General features: G+C 48.0%; 1 protein-coding gene across 3 annotated transcripts in view; it reads right to left on the bottom strand.

Annotated features, from left to right (window-relative positions):
• Window positions 1-13,901, bottom strand: part of LOC311239565 (brefeldin A-inhibited guanine nucleotide-exchange protein 1-like) — a 184,563-nt gene that overhangs the window by 107,911 nt on the left and 62,751 nt on the right. For all 3 annotated transcript variants that reach the window (XM_084327920.1, XM_084327918.1, XM_084327919.1), the window contains 4 exons: window positions 12,516-12,600; window positions 12,073-12,238; window positions 3,984-4,135; window positions 975-1,103 (listed from right to left, as the gene is read on the bottom strand). In XM_084327920.1, the coding sequence (XP_084184046.1) occupies window positions 975-1,103; window positions 3,984-4,135; window positions 12,073-12,238; window positions 12,516-12,600 (532 nt within the window). The remainder of the gene's footprint in view (window positions 1-974; window positions 1,104-3,983; window positions 4,136-12,072; window positions 12,239-12,515; window positions 12,601-13,901) is intronic.

The raw sequence follows: 13,901 nt of genomic DNA, 5'->3' as shown, positions 1-13,901 counted from the left end.
CTTATCGTTATTGTAGCTAATATTGTTTAAGTATGGTCTTGTGGTGTCCCTTGTATTATCGTATTGTGTAGGGATGTCCGATATTATCGGCCTACCGATATTATCGGCCGATATTTTATTTATTGTCAAAAGTAAGCATAATGTTGTGTTAATTCCACAACAAGAGATATGTAATGTTAATTACCTGAAATGATTCAATTTCTTTTGGGGGGGGGGGGACCCTGCATATATCGGTATCGGAAATTAAGAGTTGGACAATATCGGTATATCGGTATCGGTAAAAAAGCCAATATCGAACATCCCTAGTATTGTGTTTTGATTGTTGTGTTGTGGGGGGGATTTTTTTTTTTTAAAGATTTGATTAAAAAAAAATCATAGGATGTTGTTCCAGAACTGTACAGGCTTTTTTAGATGTTATTTTGGCAAACTCTAATCTGGTGTTGCTGAGCTCACCAGTGCGTTTTCTTTTTAAGAATGTACCGGTTGATTTGGCACCTAATGTTTTTGCTTTCTCTCGCTGATGGGTTTGTTTTGGGTTTTCAGCCTAATGATGGCTTGCTTCACTGATAGTGAAGCTCTTTGGACCTCATATTGAGATTGAGCAATTCCTACACCGTTGACTTGATTTGGATATAAATATCCTCAAATTAAAGGTGAAAGTCTGCACTTAAAATCCATTGTGGTGGGGTACAGAGCCACAATTATGAAAATATTGTGTTGATGTCCAAATATTTATGGACCAGACTGTATATTCTTATTGCAGATGTTGACCAAGTTTTCAGTTGGGGTCATAATTTGCAGTTGAAAAAGAGTAATGAATCACAATATATCGTGATATTACAATATCGTGACTCAAGTATCATGATAATCACGTATCGTTGGGCCTCTGGTGATTCCCACCCCTACTGATATGGTCGCCGATATTTTAGTAGCTACTTCTTCCTCTCTTGCGTTGACATTAATAACCTCTGTACCTGGATGGTAAAGATGCAGGCAATCCTGATAGCACAGCGGATCCCCTCCAGACACAGAGAGGCCACCTCGGCATCGTCACAGTCCTGCAGACCCACGCTGAACGCTGCTAGGAATGGTGTCCACGCCAGCTGTAGTGCGCGCACACACACACACACCACACACAGGTTAGGTCCAATTGGATTACATTTAGTTGTGAAATTATGTAGATGGAAAAAACAGCAATACCATAGTCTTATAGGGACTGCTACCTTGTCATTTCATTGAGCTGTAATTAACACAATGATTCAATGTCCCTGATGACTCCACTGGTGGCCATATTCAAACCAAATTGTTCTCGATAACTGTCAAACTAAATGAATGTGTGCAAAACAGTTTTAGACTTTTTGAATGTGTGTGACATTTCAGTGTTTCCTCATCTGGGTAGAGCTTCACAACTAGCATTAGACCGTGTCACTACAAGTAACACAGTGTGTGTGTGTGCAGGGCCGCCTGGGAGAAATGCGAGGCCCTGTGCGAGATTTAAACGCGAGGCCCCCGAGGCTGGGCATGATACAGTCAACATATAGCAAGAGAGAGCGAGAGAGAGCTCCCGTTCTACAGTCAATATACAGTGTTATCGCTGCACAGACCCGGCAATGCCCCTGACCCTCCACCAGAGCAAGGCCAGAGAGAGAGAGAGAGAGAGAGAGAGAGAGAGAGAGAGAGATAGAGAGAGAGAGACACATTGGAAAGAAACAACCCAAAACCAGAGCAAATTGAAATGCTATTTGGCCCTAAACAGAGAGTACACAGTGGCAGAATACCTGAGCACTGTGACTGACCCAATACTAAGAAGATCCTTGACTAGGTACAGATTCAGCGAGTACAGCCTAGCCATCGAGAAAGGCCGCCATAGGCAGACCTGGCTCCCAAGCGAAGACAGACCCACTGCACACAAGATGAGGTGGAAACCGAGCTCCACTTCTTAACAACCTGCCCACTATACCAAGACATATACTTCCCACAAATTGCAAACACCCAAAGAGACTTTGAAAACATGGACAATAACTCAAAACTCCCATACCTACTGGGAGAAATACAAGAATGTGAAATAAAGCCCATTTGAATTGAAGAGAGAGAGATAGATAGAGCATGTCTGTGTGTGTTAGAAAGAGAGAGATAGAGAGAGATCATGTCTGTTTGTGTGTGTTAGAGAGAGAGCATGTATATGTGTGTTAGAAAGAGAGAGAAATATAGAGAGAGAGCATGTCATTTTGTGTGTTAGAGAGAGATATAGAGCATGTCTGTGTGTGTTAGAAAGAGAGAGAGAGAGAGAGAGCATGTGTGTTTGTGTGTTAGAGAGAGAGAGCATGTCTGTGTGTGTGTGTGTGTTAGAGAGAGAGCATGTATGAGAGAGATAAGCAAGACAGCTAAGATGAGCCCCTAAAGGATATTCAACTTTTAATGGAAGAACAAAACAGAAGGAAAAGATAACTTCACAAAGGCAACATGAATATACATAGATCCAAAAGGATAAAGATCAACACTTAAATCAAAAGAGAAGAGGGTCTATACCAGAGAAAACAAAGTAGCAAGGAGCCAACGGCCGACATCAGCTAAATAGGCTAACTGCAAATAGAGTAGCCAGGTACTGACACCAGGTACACACCGTTAGCTACAACAGCTAGCCGGCCCGTTTGGCTCAATATAACGTTAGCTACGTTAGCTAGCCGGCCCGCTTTGGCTCAATATAACATTAGCTACAACAGCTAGCCGGCCCGTTTGGCTCAATATAACGTTAGCTACGTTAGCTAGCGGGCCCGCTTGGCTCAATATAACATTAGCTACAACAGCTAGCCGGCCCGTTTGGCTCAATATAACGTTAGCTACGTTAGCTAGCCGGCCCGCTTTGGCTCAATATAACATTAGCTACAACAGCTAGCCGGCCCGTTTGGCTCAATATAACGTTAGCTACGTTAGCTAGCCGGCCCGCTTGGCTCAATATAACATTAGCTACAACAGCTAGCCGGCCCGTTTGGCTCAATATAACGTTAGCTACGTTAGCTAGCCGGCCCGCTTTGGCTCAATATAACATTAGCTCAAACAGCTAGCCGGCCCGTTTGGCTCAATATAACGTTAGCTACGTTAGCTAGCCGGCCCGAGAGAGAGAGAGATATATCCACGGCGGGAATAGAATAGAGTGCATTAAAAACTCACCAAACGTCCAAGAGGATGGAGACAACCGCGTGGAGTTGACGAAGTTCATCTGCCGAACGACAGTCCTCTTCATCTTGGCATAACAATGCTGCACACGCTCTCTCTAGGTTAGCTAACGCTAGTTAGCCTTTAGCTAAGCTAGCTACTTGCCGACACATGGCTATCCCGACTGAACCACACGTTAGCACTCGATATTATAACGTAGCTAAAGCTAACTAGCTGTCCCTGCCTTTAGCTAAGCCGACATGGCTAGCCTGACTGAACTGTCTAACATGCAACAACTTTCATCTTCAGTCCATCTGCCGAACGAGTCGGAACGACCGTCCTCTTCGTCTTGGCTGGCATAAGCATAACCTCCAATGCTGCACGCGCAAAATAGTCAAACGCAGCTGACGCACGCCGGCCGACTGTACACATGTAACCCCTCCCTTCGTTGAAACCAATAGTATGTCTGCTGCAGAGCCCCAGAGCTCCAATAGTGAGTATGTCTGCTGCAGAGCCACAGAGCCAGGAACAAGTCAGACACATTCTACAAACGTGTCTAATGTGAAATATATAAGCATATAAGCAAAACTAGATTTTAGGTCTGTGATGAAAAAGGGCCTCGCGGGAAGAGGGGCCTCGCAAAAAAAAAAAAAAATACAAAATAATAATAAAAAAAATACAAAATAAAAAATCTTTTATTATTATTATTATCTTTTTTTTTTGTGCGAGGCCCCCCTTCCCGCGAGGCCCTGTGCGACCGCACTGCTCGCACACCCCCTGAGGCGGCCCTGTGTGTGTGTGTGTGTGTGTGTGTGTGTGTGTCCTACTTTGAACATGGGTCTGACGTGGTCCAGGTGTGTGGCGCTGGTGAACGGGGCCTGGACGTGGCTGACGGCCTCCATCAGAGCCTTGGCCGTCTTGGCCATCTGTTCCATCTCCACGTTGTAGAGCAGCCGCCGCTGCTTCTCACTGGCCACGCCTGGGGCAGGAGGGAGGGGGCGCGGGGTTACAGACAGTCACTGCACCGAGACGCTTTGACCCTTTCACTACTACACTACAGAAGGTTCACCTTTCACTACCACGCTACAGAAGGTTAACCCTTTCACTACCACACTACAGAAGGTTAACCTTTCACTACCACACTACAGACGGTTAACCTTTCACTACCACACTACAGAAGGTTAACACTTTCACTACCACACTACAGACGGTTCTGTTTCGTTATGGCTTCGCTCAGCACCAGTTGCACTGTACTTCACTTCGTGCACATGCACTGAATAAAAAATTCCACCATGTACCTTTACATCCCAACATTCGTCTGACCACACCCCCATCCGCTTACCTTCATAAGCAGGTGTGTGGTCACCTACTCGCCTCCTTCTTCACTTTCACCACAAGGAAGTGCCTTCGGTAGATCCCCACTTGACGAGGTTGTTAGCTGAAGAAAGTTGAGACGTGTTTACATTGTGCTTATTTTTTTCTTCTCTCATATATTCGATAGAAAAACCTAAGTCATAATGTCTACTCCGGAGAGTCGTGTTCGCAGCGCCACTCTCCACCAGCGGTTCTCCATTTCCGCCTCCGTCGTACGTCCTGGAGCGGGGCTGTTGCCTCTCTCGTGGTTGACAGCCACGCCCGGTAGGCGTCCGATGGGTAGTTTGCCTCTCCAAGGAGCTGGTGCACCGGTGCCGTCGCCTCTGCGATGGCCTGGTCCTGGCTCCGGTTCCTCTGCTTCCGGGGAATCGTCCGCTGTTGAGCGGCCGGTTCCTTTGGTTCCAGAGGATTTGAGACGCAAACTTTTTGCGTCTGCTCGCTCCCGTCGCAAGATGGTGGCTTGCAGACGCAAACGGCCTGGGTTTGGTGAGTTGCTGGAGCCCAGTGAGGATGCGTCGGTTTCTACCTGCCCGATGGAAACAGAGGATTACATGGTAGAGGCGGACGGGTTCTTATTTGAAGGCCCGGTGGAGACATGTATCCCGCCCGTCCAGGTAACACTGGATGGGGGGTGAAATGTCTCCTTGGGGCGCCTTGTTTGAAGATGTCGGGGAAGACCCTCGGACTCGTCGGCAGGATGCCCTACTATCAGCCACATCGGAGTGTGGCTCCTTGACCAGTCGAAACCTGCTGTATGTGAGGGATGCGGGCTCGGTGGAGGAAAGTCTGCAGGGGGAACTGCAGGCTTTGTTTCCCGAGCTTATGGCGGTGGCGGCCGCTGCAAACGGCGTGCCGCTGCCGCAGCCACTGCCTGTTCCTGTCCCTGATGATCTAATATGTCATCTCTGGCAACGTCGCCCGGTGAGGGGTGGACGTTGTCTACCCATTTTTCCCCTCAATGGGGGCCTATGTTCGTCGGGGCCAGGTGGTGTCCCACATCATGGGCCTCACCCCCGCCTACGTACAAGTTACGCGGGTGGCGGGTTTGGTCGAAGGTATGAGAGAGGGCGTGCCACGGCTTGATAGGCCGATGGCCGCGCTCCTCTGTCCGGAGGTGGTGTGGGAGCCGTTATGCAAGCCGGTTCCTCAAGGGAAATCGGCGAGGCGGTTGGCTTACTGGAGCGACCAGTCATTTATCGCCGGAACACAATCTCTGGCTGCTGCGTCTAACATCACACAGCTGGCAAGATTCATGTCCGGGGTATTGATGGGCGGCATGGAGCTGAGTGATGAACAACATGACCAGCTCACCCAGTCGGCAGGAGCTGTCCTGCATCTGACTCAGCTGCAGGCCATAGCCGCTGGGAAAGTGCGCGCCCTGGTGACTCTGAACCAGCGCCACCTTTGGCTGGAGCAGGCCCGTGTACCGGAGAAGAAGAGAAGTCCTCTTCTGACGGCACCCCTCTCCGATGCTGGACTGTTCGGGACGGCCCTGCAATTGATGACCTCGACGTGCAGAGAAATGGCAGAGGAGCGCTCCGTGCTCCAACCCCATTTTCCCCCTCCCGGCATCGCCGGTGGAGTCAGACGGCTACCACGTCGTCGAGCTTCCTCCGCCGTGGCTGCTGCTGCTACCACCGCCACTGCTGGCCCTTCGAAGAAGGCCAGGAGGAGAGAGGGCGCCGCCGCTGCAGCCGGCCCATCTGCGCCTGGAGGAGACGGTAGGGATCGCCGTGACCAGCCACCAATTGTCTACCGTCCCTCCGGGGCTTCCCGGGGTGGCAAATCCCGAGCGGCTTGAGGCGGCAGGCGCCGCTAAGCAGTGACTTTTTTCCCCTGTGGTCCCCTCTGTTTACCCCTCCCCGGCCCTCTCATATAATTTTGATTCAAAAATAAAAAGTCCCCTCTAAAGGGGGACTGTATTTTTTGTTAACAAACTGTGTGTTTCTTCACCAAAACATATGATGAGGTTGCAAAGTGTGAATCTTCACTTGTATGCATTGATAGGAGGGTTACGTTCGTGTTATGAGCTTAAGCAAGGTCTGCAGCCTACACTCGGTTATAGGAAGGTTTTCTACCTCGGCCTGAGACTCCACATGCAGGTAGGCTAGTTGTATGGTCTGTTGCTTACACAAGTAATGTTGAGCTACAACACTGTTGTGTTAGTTGCAGTAATGCTCGTATGAACACGTACCACGGCCCAGCCGTTCGCTCTCTCTATCAGTGTTTTTCTGTGTACAACATAGGATGCGGGTGTAGGATTCACACACACGCGACTTGGTTTTGTTGTAAACCCTGTTCACAGTTATCTGTGGGTAGCGTGCATTGTATTAGCTTGCGCTATTTCATTAGCATTCTACCAAAGGTATCATGTGCTAAAGTTGTTATTGTGTGCAGGAGGAAGGGCTTGTGAGGGGGTACCGAATAAACCCCTCCTTCCCTCTTCTGATTGGTCAGGGGGGTTTACTTATCTCCTGTTAGGCCAGTCGGGGCCAAGCCGTTAGGCGACTTGGCAGGGAGGGGGGGGGGGGGGGGGGGGGGGGGGGGGAGGGTTGCCCTGACTCTGCTCCTATTAACAGGCGTTGAGTGTTGGGTTTCCCCCCGTCATAGCATACGTCACTACGCACGTTGCTATTTGACGATGGCTTCCGTGAGTTAGATCTGTACGTACGATCTGTTGTCAAAGTGTCGGGATAGAGCGTAGGACTTACGGGTCCACTACGCTCGATTTTATGTGTAACTTGAGTCGGTTGGTCACATGACTCGGAGTTACCATGGCTTTTTCATTCTACGACTCACGTGGGAAGGCTCTCTGGGGAATTTTCAGTCTAAAATCCTCTGTGATAGGGGTGACTGGATGTAAAAATGTAAACAGTTTTTACCCTCAGTTGTGTCAAATGGGATTCATGTCTGTTGGTGCTTCCTTCTTTTAAATAAAAGAGTGTGGAGTATAGGAGGCACCGCACCCTTCTTGTCGTTCCCCCAGGCGCCTTGGGGATTCAATGAAAGGTCTAAATAGCCTATTCATTGATGTGGTTGTGTCTCGATGCATGCATAGTGCTAGCTCGGGGTGTTCTGTTAAGAATCATGTGGGTAGCTAGTACGCCTTGGTTGCTTGTGGTTAAGCAACTGGGATGGAGGTTTTGTCCTCTTCCGAGAACCTGTTACTGGTTCTCGACGGATTCTCGTTCATATCTGGGGGATGATAACGGAATGGATCTGAACATAGGTAGAGGGGTCTCACGCCCTTGGGGTGGGCCACCAAGCGCGGTTCACACCGGCCCGTCTGGGTGGCGCCCTCTTTTCATGTTTTTAGATCAACACGCATATCTGCCCCTTCTCCTGGAGTAGGCATGTCGGCGTGGTTAGGGCACGGGACTGGTTCTGGTCACGCTGGTCCAGGTCAGTTAACCCGTTTGTCCGCCGGGGATGCAGATCTGCTGTTTTGGTACCCTGAGGGACTTGGGCTTTTTCCAGGGGGAAAAAGGCCGGGTCGGCCCGGGGCGTCACAAGGTTAGGCGTTATAGAGATCCTTGTTGGGTACTTTTTTGTACCTGGCGCTATCATAAGGGGCTGGTTCTCTTCTCCGCACCTCTCTCACGCATGGCGGAGAGGGGGCTATTGGGGTGGTCTTCTGGACCTCCTCTGGTAACCCTGTGTGCTTCCCAAGCCGCCGGGCCCGGTCCGAAGTAAAGTTTCGTTGATACCGTAGACCTGGGATAACCCTTTTTTCTTGAGGGGTTATAGGAACAACCACCGCATATGGTAACGACAGGGTGGTTGATTCCCTGGTGTGTTGGAGCAGTGTCAACTCCCGGGTTGTCCGGTTGAGTGTGCCCCTGCACGTTCATGGCGTCTGCCAATCATGTCAGCCTTCTCTGCCATGACCCATCTGGGTGGTTTTTTTTGATGGAGGCTTCGTCATGGTGGTCAACAACGCCAGCATCCGCCTCTTCCGCCGGGAGGGCTGTTTCAGCTGACGCCTTTGGCGCCTGTCTCGTCCGCAGTGCTCCAGGCTCAGGTTACAGCCTGTTGCCTGGTTTCCCCGGTACGCTGCCTGCTTCCGTTGGTTAACCTTTGAGTGTTTACGGCCATGGTGACTGCCTGTGTTGCAGGGTCAGTATGCCAGGCGGTGTGCTATTGGGGGGAAAGGGCCCGCTCTTGGAGGGGCCTTATCCGAATACGCTGGCGATGTGGGGGGCGGTGTCACTAGGTGACCACCTGGTGGGGTCTTGATGCCTGGCATCATTGACCTCTCCGGGCCCCCTTTTCCAGGGGATCCAGTCCCTTCAGTGGGTCTGGGTCTTCCTTCACGCTCCGCTGCTACGGCCTTGCCACAGGGTTGGGTTTGCTCTTGCCCCCGTGATTTTGGGGGCAGTAACGAGGTTGTTCCTTCGTTCGTTCCCGGGTGGCATGCGGGTTGTGCGTGTGTGTAGTCGTGGGGTCAAGCCACGGTCTGCTCACCCTGTGCGTTGGGTTGCTTGAGTGCCTCTTCGCACGGTCGGATCCGTCGCCCTCCCGTGAACCTCCAATAGGGGGGGTATCCTCCATTAGGGAGGGTCGGGGGGGCTCGGTCCTCCCCGGTCTGATGGTTGTGGGGGGCCTCAGCGGGGTACATTTGTCGGGCTATGGCTCCCGCTCAGCCCCTGTTGCAGACAGGTGCTGAGCAAGCCATAAACGACATAGAACGGAGGGTTATGTATATAACCCAGTTCTATGAGTTATGGTGCGCTTAGCACCTGGACGCCGCTGCGGCCCTTGATCTCGCCTTGTGGTGAAAGTTTGGGAAGGAGGCGAGTAGGTGACCAGTGACCACACACCTGCTTATGAAGGTAAGCGGAATGGGGTGTGGTCAGACGGATGTTGGGATGTAAAGGTACATGGTGGAATTTTTTATTCAGTGCTCGTGCACGAAGTGAAGTACAGTGCAGACAGGTGCTGAGCGCACCATAACTCATATAACTGGGTTATATACATAACCCTCCATTAACATTTCACTACCACACTACATAAGGTTAACCTTTCACTACCACACTACAGAAGGTTAACCTTTCACTACCACACTACAGGTTAACCTTTCACTACCACACTACAGAAGGTTAACACTTTCACTACCACACTACAGAAGGTTAACCTTTCACTACCACACTACAGAAGGTTAACCTTTCACTACCACACTACAGAAGGTTAACCTTTCACTACCACACTATAGAAGGTTAACCTTTCACTACCACACTACAGAAGATTAACCTTTCACTACCACACTACAGAAGGTTAACCTTTAACTACCACATTACAGACGGTTAACCTTTCACTACCACACTAGACGGTTAACCCTTTCACTACCACACTACAGACGGTTAACCCTTTCACTACCACACCACAGCATGTTAACCCTTTCACTACCACACTACAGACGGTTAACCCTTTCACTACCACGCTACAGAAAGTTAACCTTTCACTACAGAAAGGTTGCCCTTTCACAACCACACCACAGACGGTTAACCCTTTCACTACCACACTACAGAAGGTTAACCTTTCACTACCACACTACAGAAGGTTAACCTTTCACTACCACACTACAGAAGGTTAACCTTTCACTACCACACTAGACGGTTAACCCTTTCACTACCACACTACAGACGGTTAACCCTTTCACTACCACACTACAGACGGTTAACCCTTTCACTACCACACTACAGACGGTTAACCCTTTCACTACCACACTACAGACGGTTAACCCTTTCACTACCACACTACAGAAGGAGAACAGTCTGTCGTATGGTAGTGAAAGGTTAACCTTCAGTAGTGTGGTAGTGAAAGGGTTAATAGAACACTTTCATTTCAAACCTTTATTTCAACTCGTGAAAATCTGCTAAAACAGTTACAAGTCGACACACAGTGGTCAGAGAACATATTATGTTTAAATGCAGCAAAAGAAGGAAGAACCTTCAGCTTCAGAGTCAGTTGGAAGGCATTCCAGGTGTTGGAAGCATCAAAGGAAAAAGCTGTTTTTCCTAGTTCAGAGCAAACTCGAGGAACCCTAAGAACCAACCAGTCATCTGAACGTGTAGAATAGGTTCCAAGATTCCATTCCAACAGTGTTGTGATGTACATTTACCAATAAGGGATTTACAGATAAACACATACCAATGATACTGTAGTTACGCATTTCAACCAGAGAAGGCCATCCAACCTTTTCATAAAAGGACAGTGATAAAAGGACACCAGTAATAAATCTGAGGGCAAATTGATACAGAGTCCACCAGTTTAAGAGTTGACGCCGCAGCATGCCACCATAGTCCATTTATGTCCATGTAAATGTATAAGAAAACAGCTTCAACAATCGTCTTTCTATGTACAGGAAGGCAATTTTCTGTTGCAGCTTGGAACCAGTCATCGAGCCACAAGCCAAGATATTTATACTCGGTGACTCTCTCAATGTTAAAACCGCTTACAGTAGATATATGTACTTCATCATAATCAACATTTTACTAGCATTGCCGACTAACATTAATTAAGATTAATAAAAGCTTTCCCAAGAACATTAAAAGAAAGCCGCAAGTTCTCAGTAGCCAACTGAACAGTGTCAGTGATACAGTATAGTATGATCATAATAGTATCATCCGCATACAAATCCGCATACAAACAAGGTAAATCTGTATTTCGCTATGATGCCCCCCTAGCTCCAACAAGTTAAAGCTTGAGATCCTCCCCTCTGTAACTGTTGTAGAATTTAAGCCCTTCAACCTTTGTCAATCAAGTTGTAAGTGTTTTCATTTATTTGTTATCCTTGCTTTTGTCAACCCTCGTCTTGTTGTCTTATTGTTGTGATTTTATATACTATGTGCTTTTATATGCTTTATTTCTGCATGTATACTCGACGAGACAAGTTTAAATAATGGTTTGAAATTAAACTACTCTTTTTTTTTCCTCTCCTTTTTTCTCCCATCCCAATTCCCCCCTCCCCTTCCTGGTCATTGCACGCATTTGCCCCCCACTTGCCGGTCTAGGGAGCCCTGAAGTCTATCACATGCGTACTCCGATACATGTGGAGACAGCCAGCAGCCTCTTTTCACCTGACAGCGAGGACTCTCACTGGGGAAGTGTAACACGTGGGAGGCTCACACTACCTTCCCCAATTCCTTCCCTCGCTGTGCAGGCGCCCTGACCGACCTGTAGGAGTCGCTGTTACAACGACCAGGATACAACCCACCGGCTTCCCACCCGCTGACACTGCCAATTGTGTCAGTATGACGACCGACCAAGCCGGCGGTACCGCTGACAGCCGGATTCGATCCCACAGTCTCTGCGGTGGTAGACAGGCGCTTAGTTCGCTGCGCTACCCCGGCCGCCCAAATTAAACTAGACTCTTATAAAGGGTTGTTGAAACCTCCACCACTCTGAGACAGATCATACTAGATTCTGTCTCCTATGCGCTCATAATACATGTTTATAACTAAACTGACACTCTTTCCGATTCTGACCTCACTTCTTCAATACAACATGTGCGCCCACTTCCGCTGTATGCTTTCATCTTACTGTGTTTGCTAGACTTGAGCGTCAACTCCTTAGTTTCTTTCATAGCTATCTTCTTCCCGGCGATCTCGTCGTAGATGGCGGACAGGTACTCCTCAGGCAGGTCCTTGCTGTCGTTGATCCCACGGTTCATCTTGATGTACTGCTCCTTGGTCATCTTGTTCTTCACCTGAGAGAGGAGACAAGTCTACTTGTACTACAGATGCTTTCCTGGAAAGGTCAAACCACCAGTCTGTCTATTCATCATCATCATCATCATCATCATCATCATCATCATCATAATCGTAATTCTCCTCATCATCATTATCATCCTCATCATCATCATCATCCTCCTCCTCCTCATCAATATAATTATCGTCATCATCATCATCTTTTCACATCCTCCTCCTCCCCATTATCATCATCATCCTCAACATCCTCCTTCTCCTCCTAGATGTGGATGTTACCTGTGGGCTGTGCAGGTCAGTGGTCAGCATGATGATGGAGTAGGCCAGTACGTAGGCAGTGTCTGCGCTGGCGAACAGCGTTTGTCTGATGGGACAGAAGGTCAAATTCAGTTCAGATGTCCCAACAGAACTAGAATTCCCTCAGCCTGGGAGACAAGACAGTGGTAATAAAGGACTATATACTATATTAGTCTGTCAGGTCCCCCAGAAACAAGTCATTTATAGAGATTTTCTGTGTTCACATCCCAAACACCTTTGGTCAGATGTTGAGCAGAAGGCAGCACACCAGAACATTTCCAAATACAATAGTAACGAATGAGAATTTTACAGAAAATGTACAAAGAATGTCTTAACATGAATGTTTTCACTCATATCGGATCAGCAGTAAGACATCATGTCATATGAACAGTGAAAGAGAGGTTTGCGCACGTCTCAGTCACGGTATGACTGTAGGAAAACATCTCTCATCCCTCATTTGTTTACATTAGACTTTAGTAAATTTTCCTTGAACTTCACACTTGGTTATCTCTCCGTATCTCACAACTATTCTGTCTCTGACCTGAGCAATAATAACATCTATATGACTTATCCATTCTCTGTATAAATACACCTTCTTATTTCTGCTAGTTTAGAGAACAAGGTAACGGTATAAGCAAGCTGTTACATTATGAGCATGTATACATTTCCTTTGAGTGACATTCCTGAGGCAGCATATTCTGTTTTCAAACAATTACATCTACAGTGACTGTATTGAAGCTCATGCTTTGGCAATAGCTATCGATTCCATTTATTCAAACGGAGAGACAGAAGAATGTCTCTGAACATTTAAAGGAACACGCCAACTTTCTGGGAAATTCGCTTATTTGCCATCTACCCTGGAGTTAGACGAGCAAATACATACCCTTTTCTTCTCTGTGCATGCATTAGGCTTAGGGAACAGCCGCACCGTTTTTTTAAAAGCAACAGGGCTTTTGAGGTGATGAAATCACTGCTCCCACTCCGCCCAGGCAGCAGTGGTTCAGCAAAAAAATATTTCAAGAGTATATATCTTCTTAGAAAAAACGAAAATGTATAATTTTTTATTTCTCCATGTGGTAAATACACAGGTCACAACATGTTTACAGGAATGTTTTGGAGTTGTATTTGGAGTGTATTTCGTGACTGTTGGGAACTAGGCTACACTGGCACACCTACTTCGAGTGAATGACGCTAAGCTAGGCTAACTTGTTCCTGTTTGCGGACGACTCAGCCCTGCTGGTCTCTGACAAGAACAAGTTACAGGTTGAAAAAACCCTCAGCTCGGAACTAGGCAGAATCTGCATATGGCTCGCTGATAACAAACTATCATTACACATGGGCAAAACAGAGTCCATTCTCTTCGGTTCA

This window comes from Notolepis coatsorum (assembly GCF_963971535.1).
Source record: "Notolepis coatsorum genome assembly, chromosome: 13".
In the NCBI taxonomy this organism is placed as follows: Eukaryota; Metazoa; Chordata; class Actinopteri; order Aulopiformes; family Paralepididae; genus Notolepis; species Notolepis coatsorum.
Note: the sequence above shows the minus strand (reverse complement) of the source record. Positions and strands in the feature narration are given on the sequence as shown.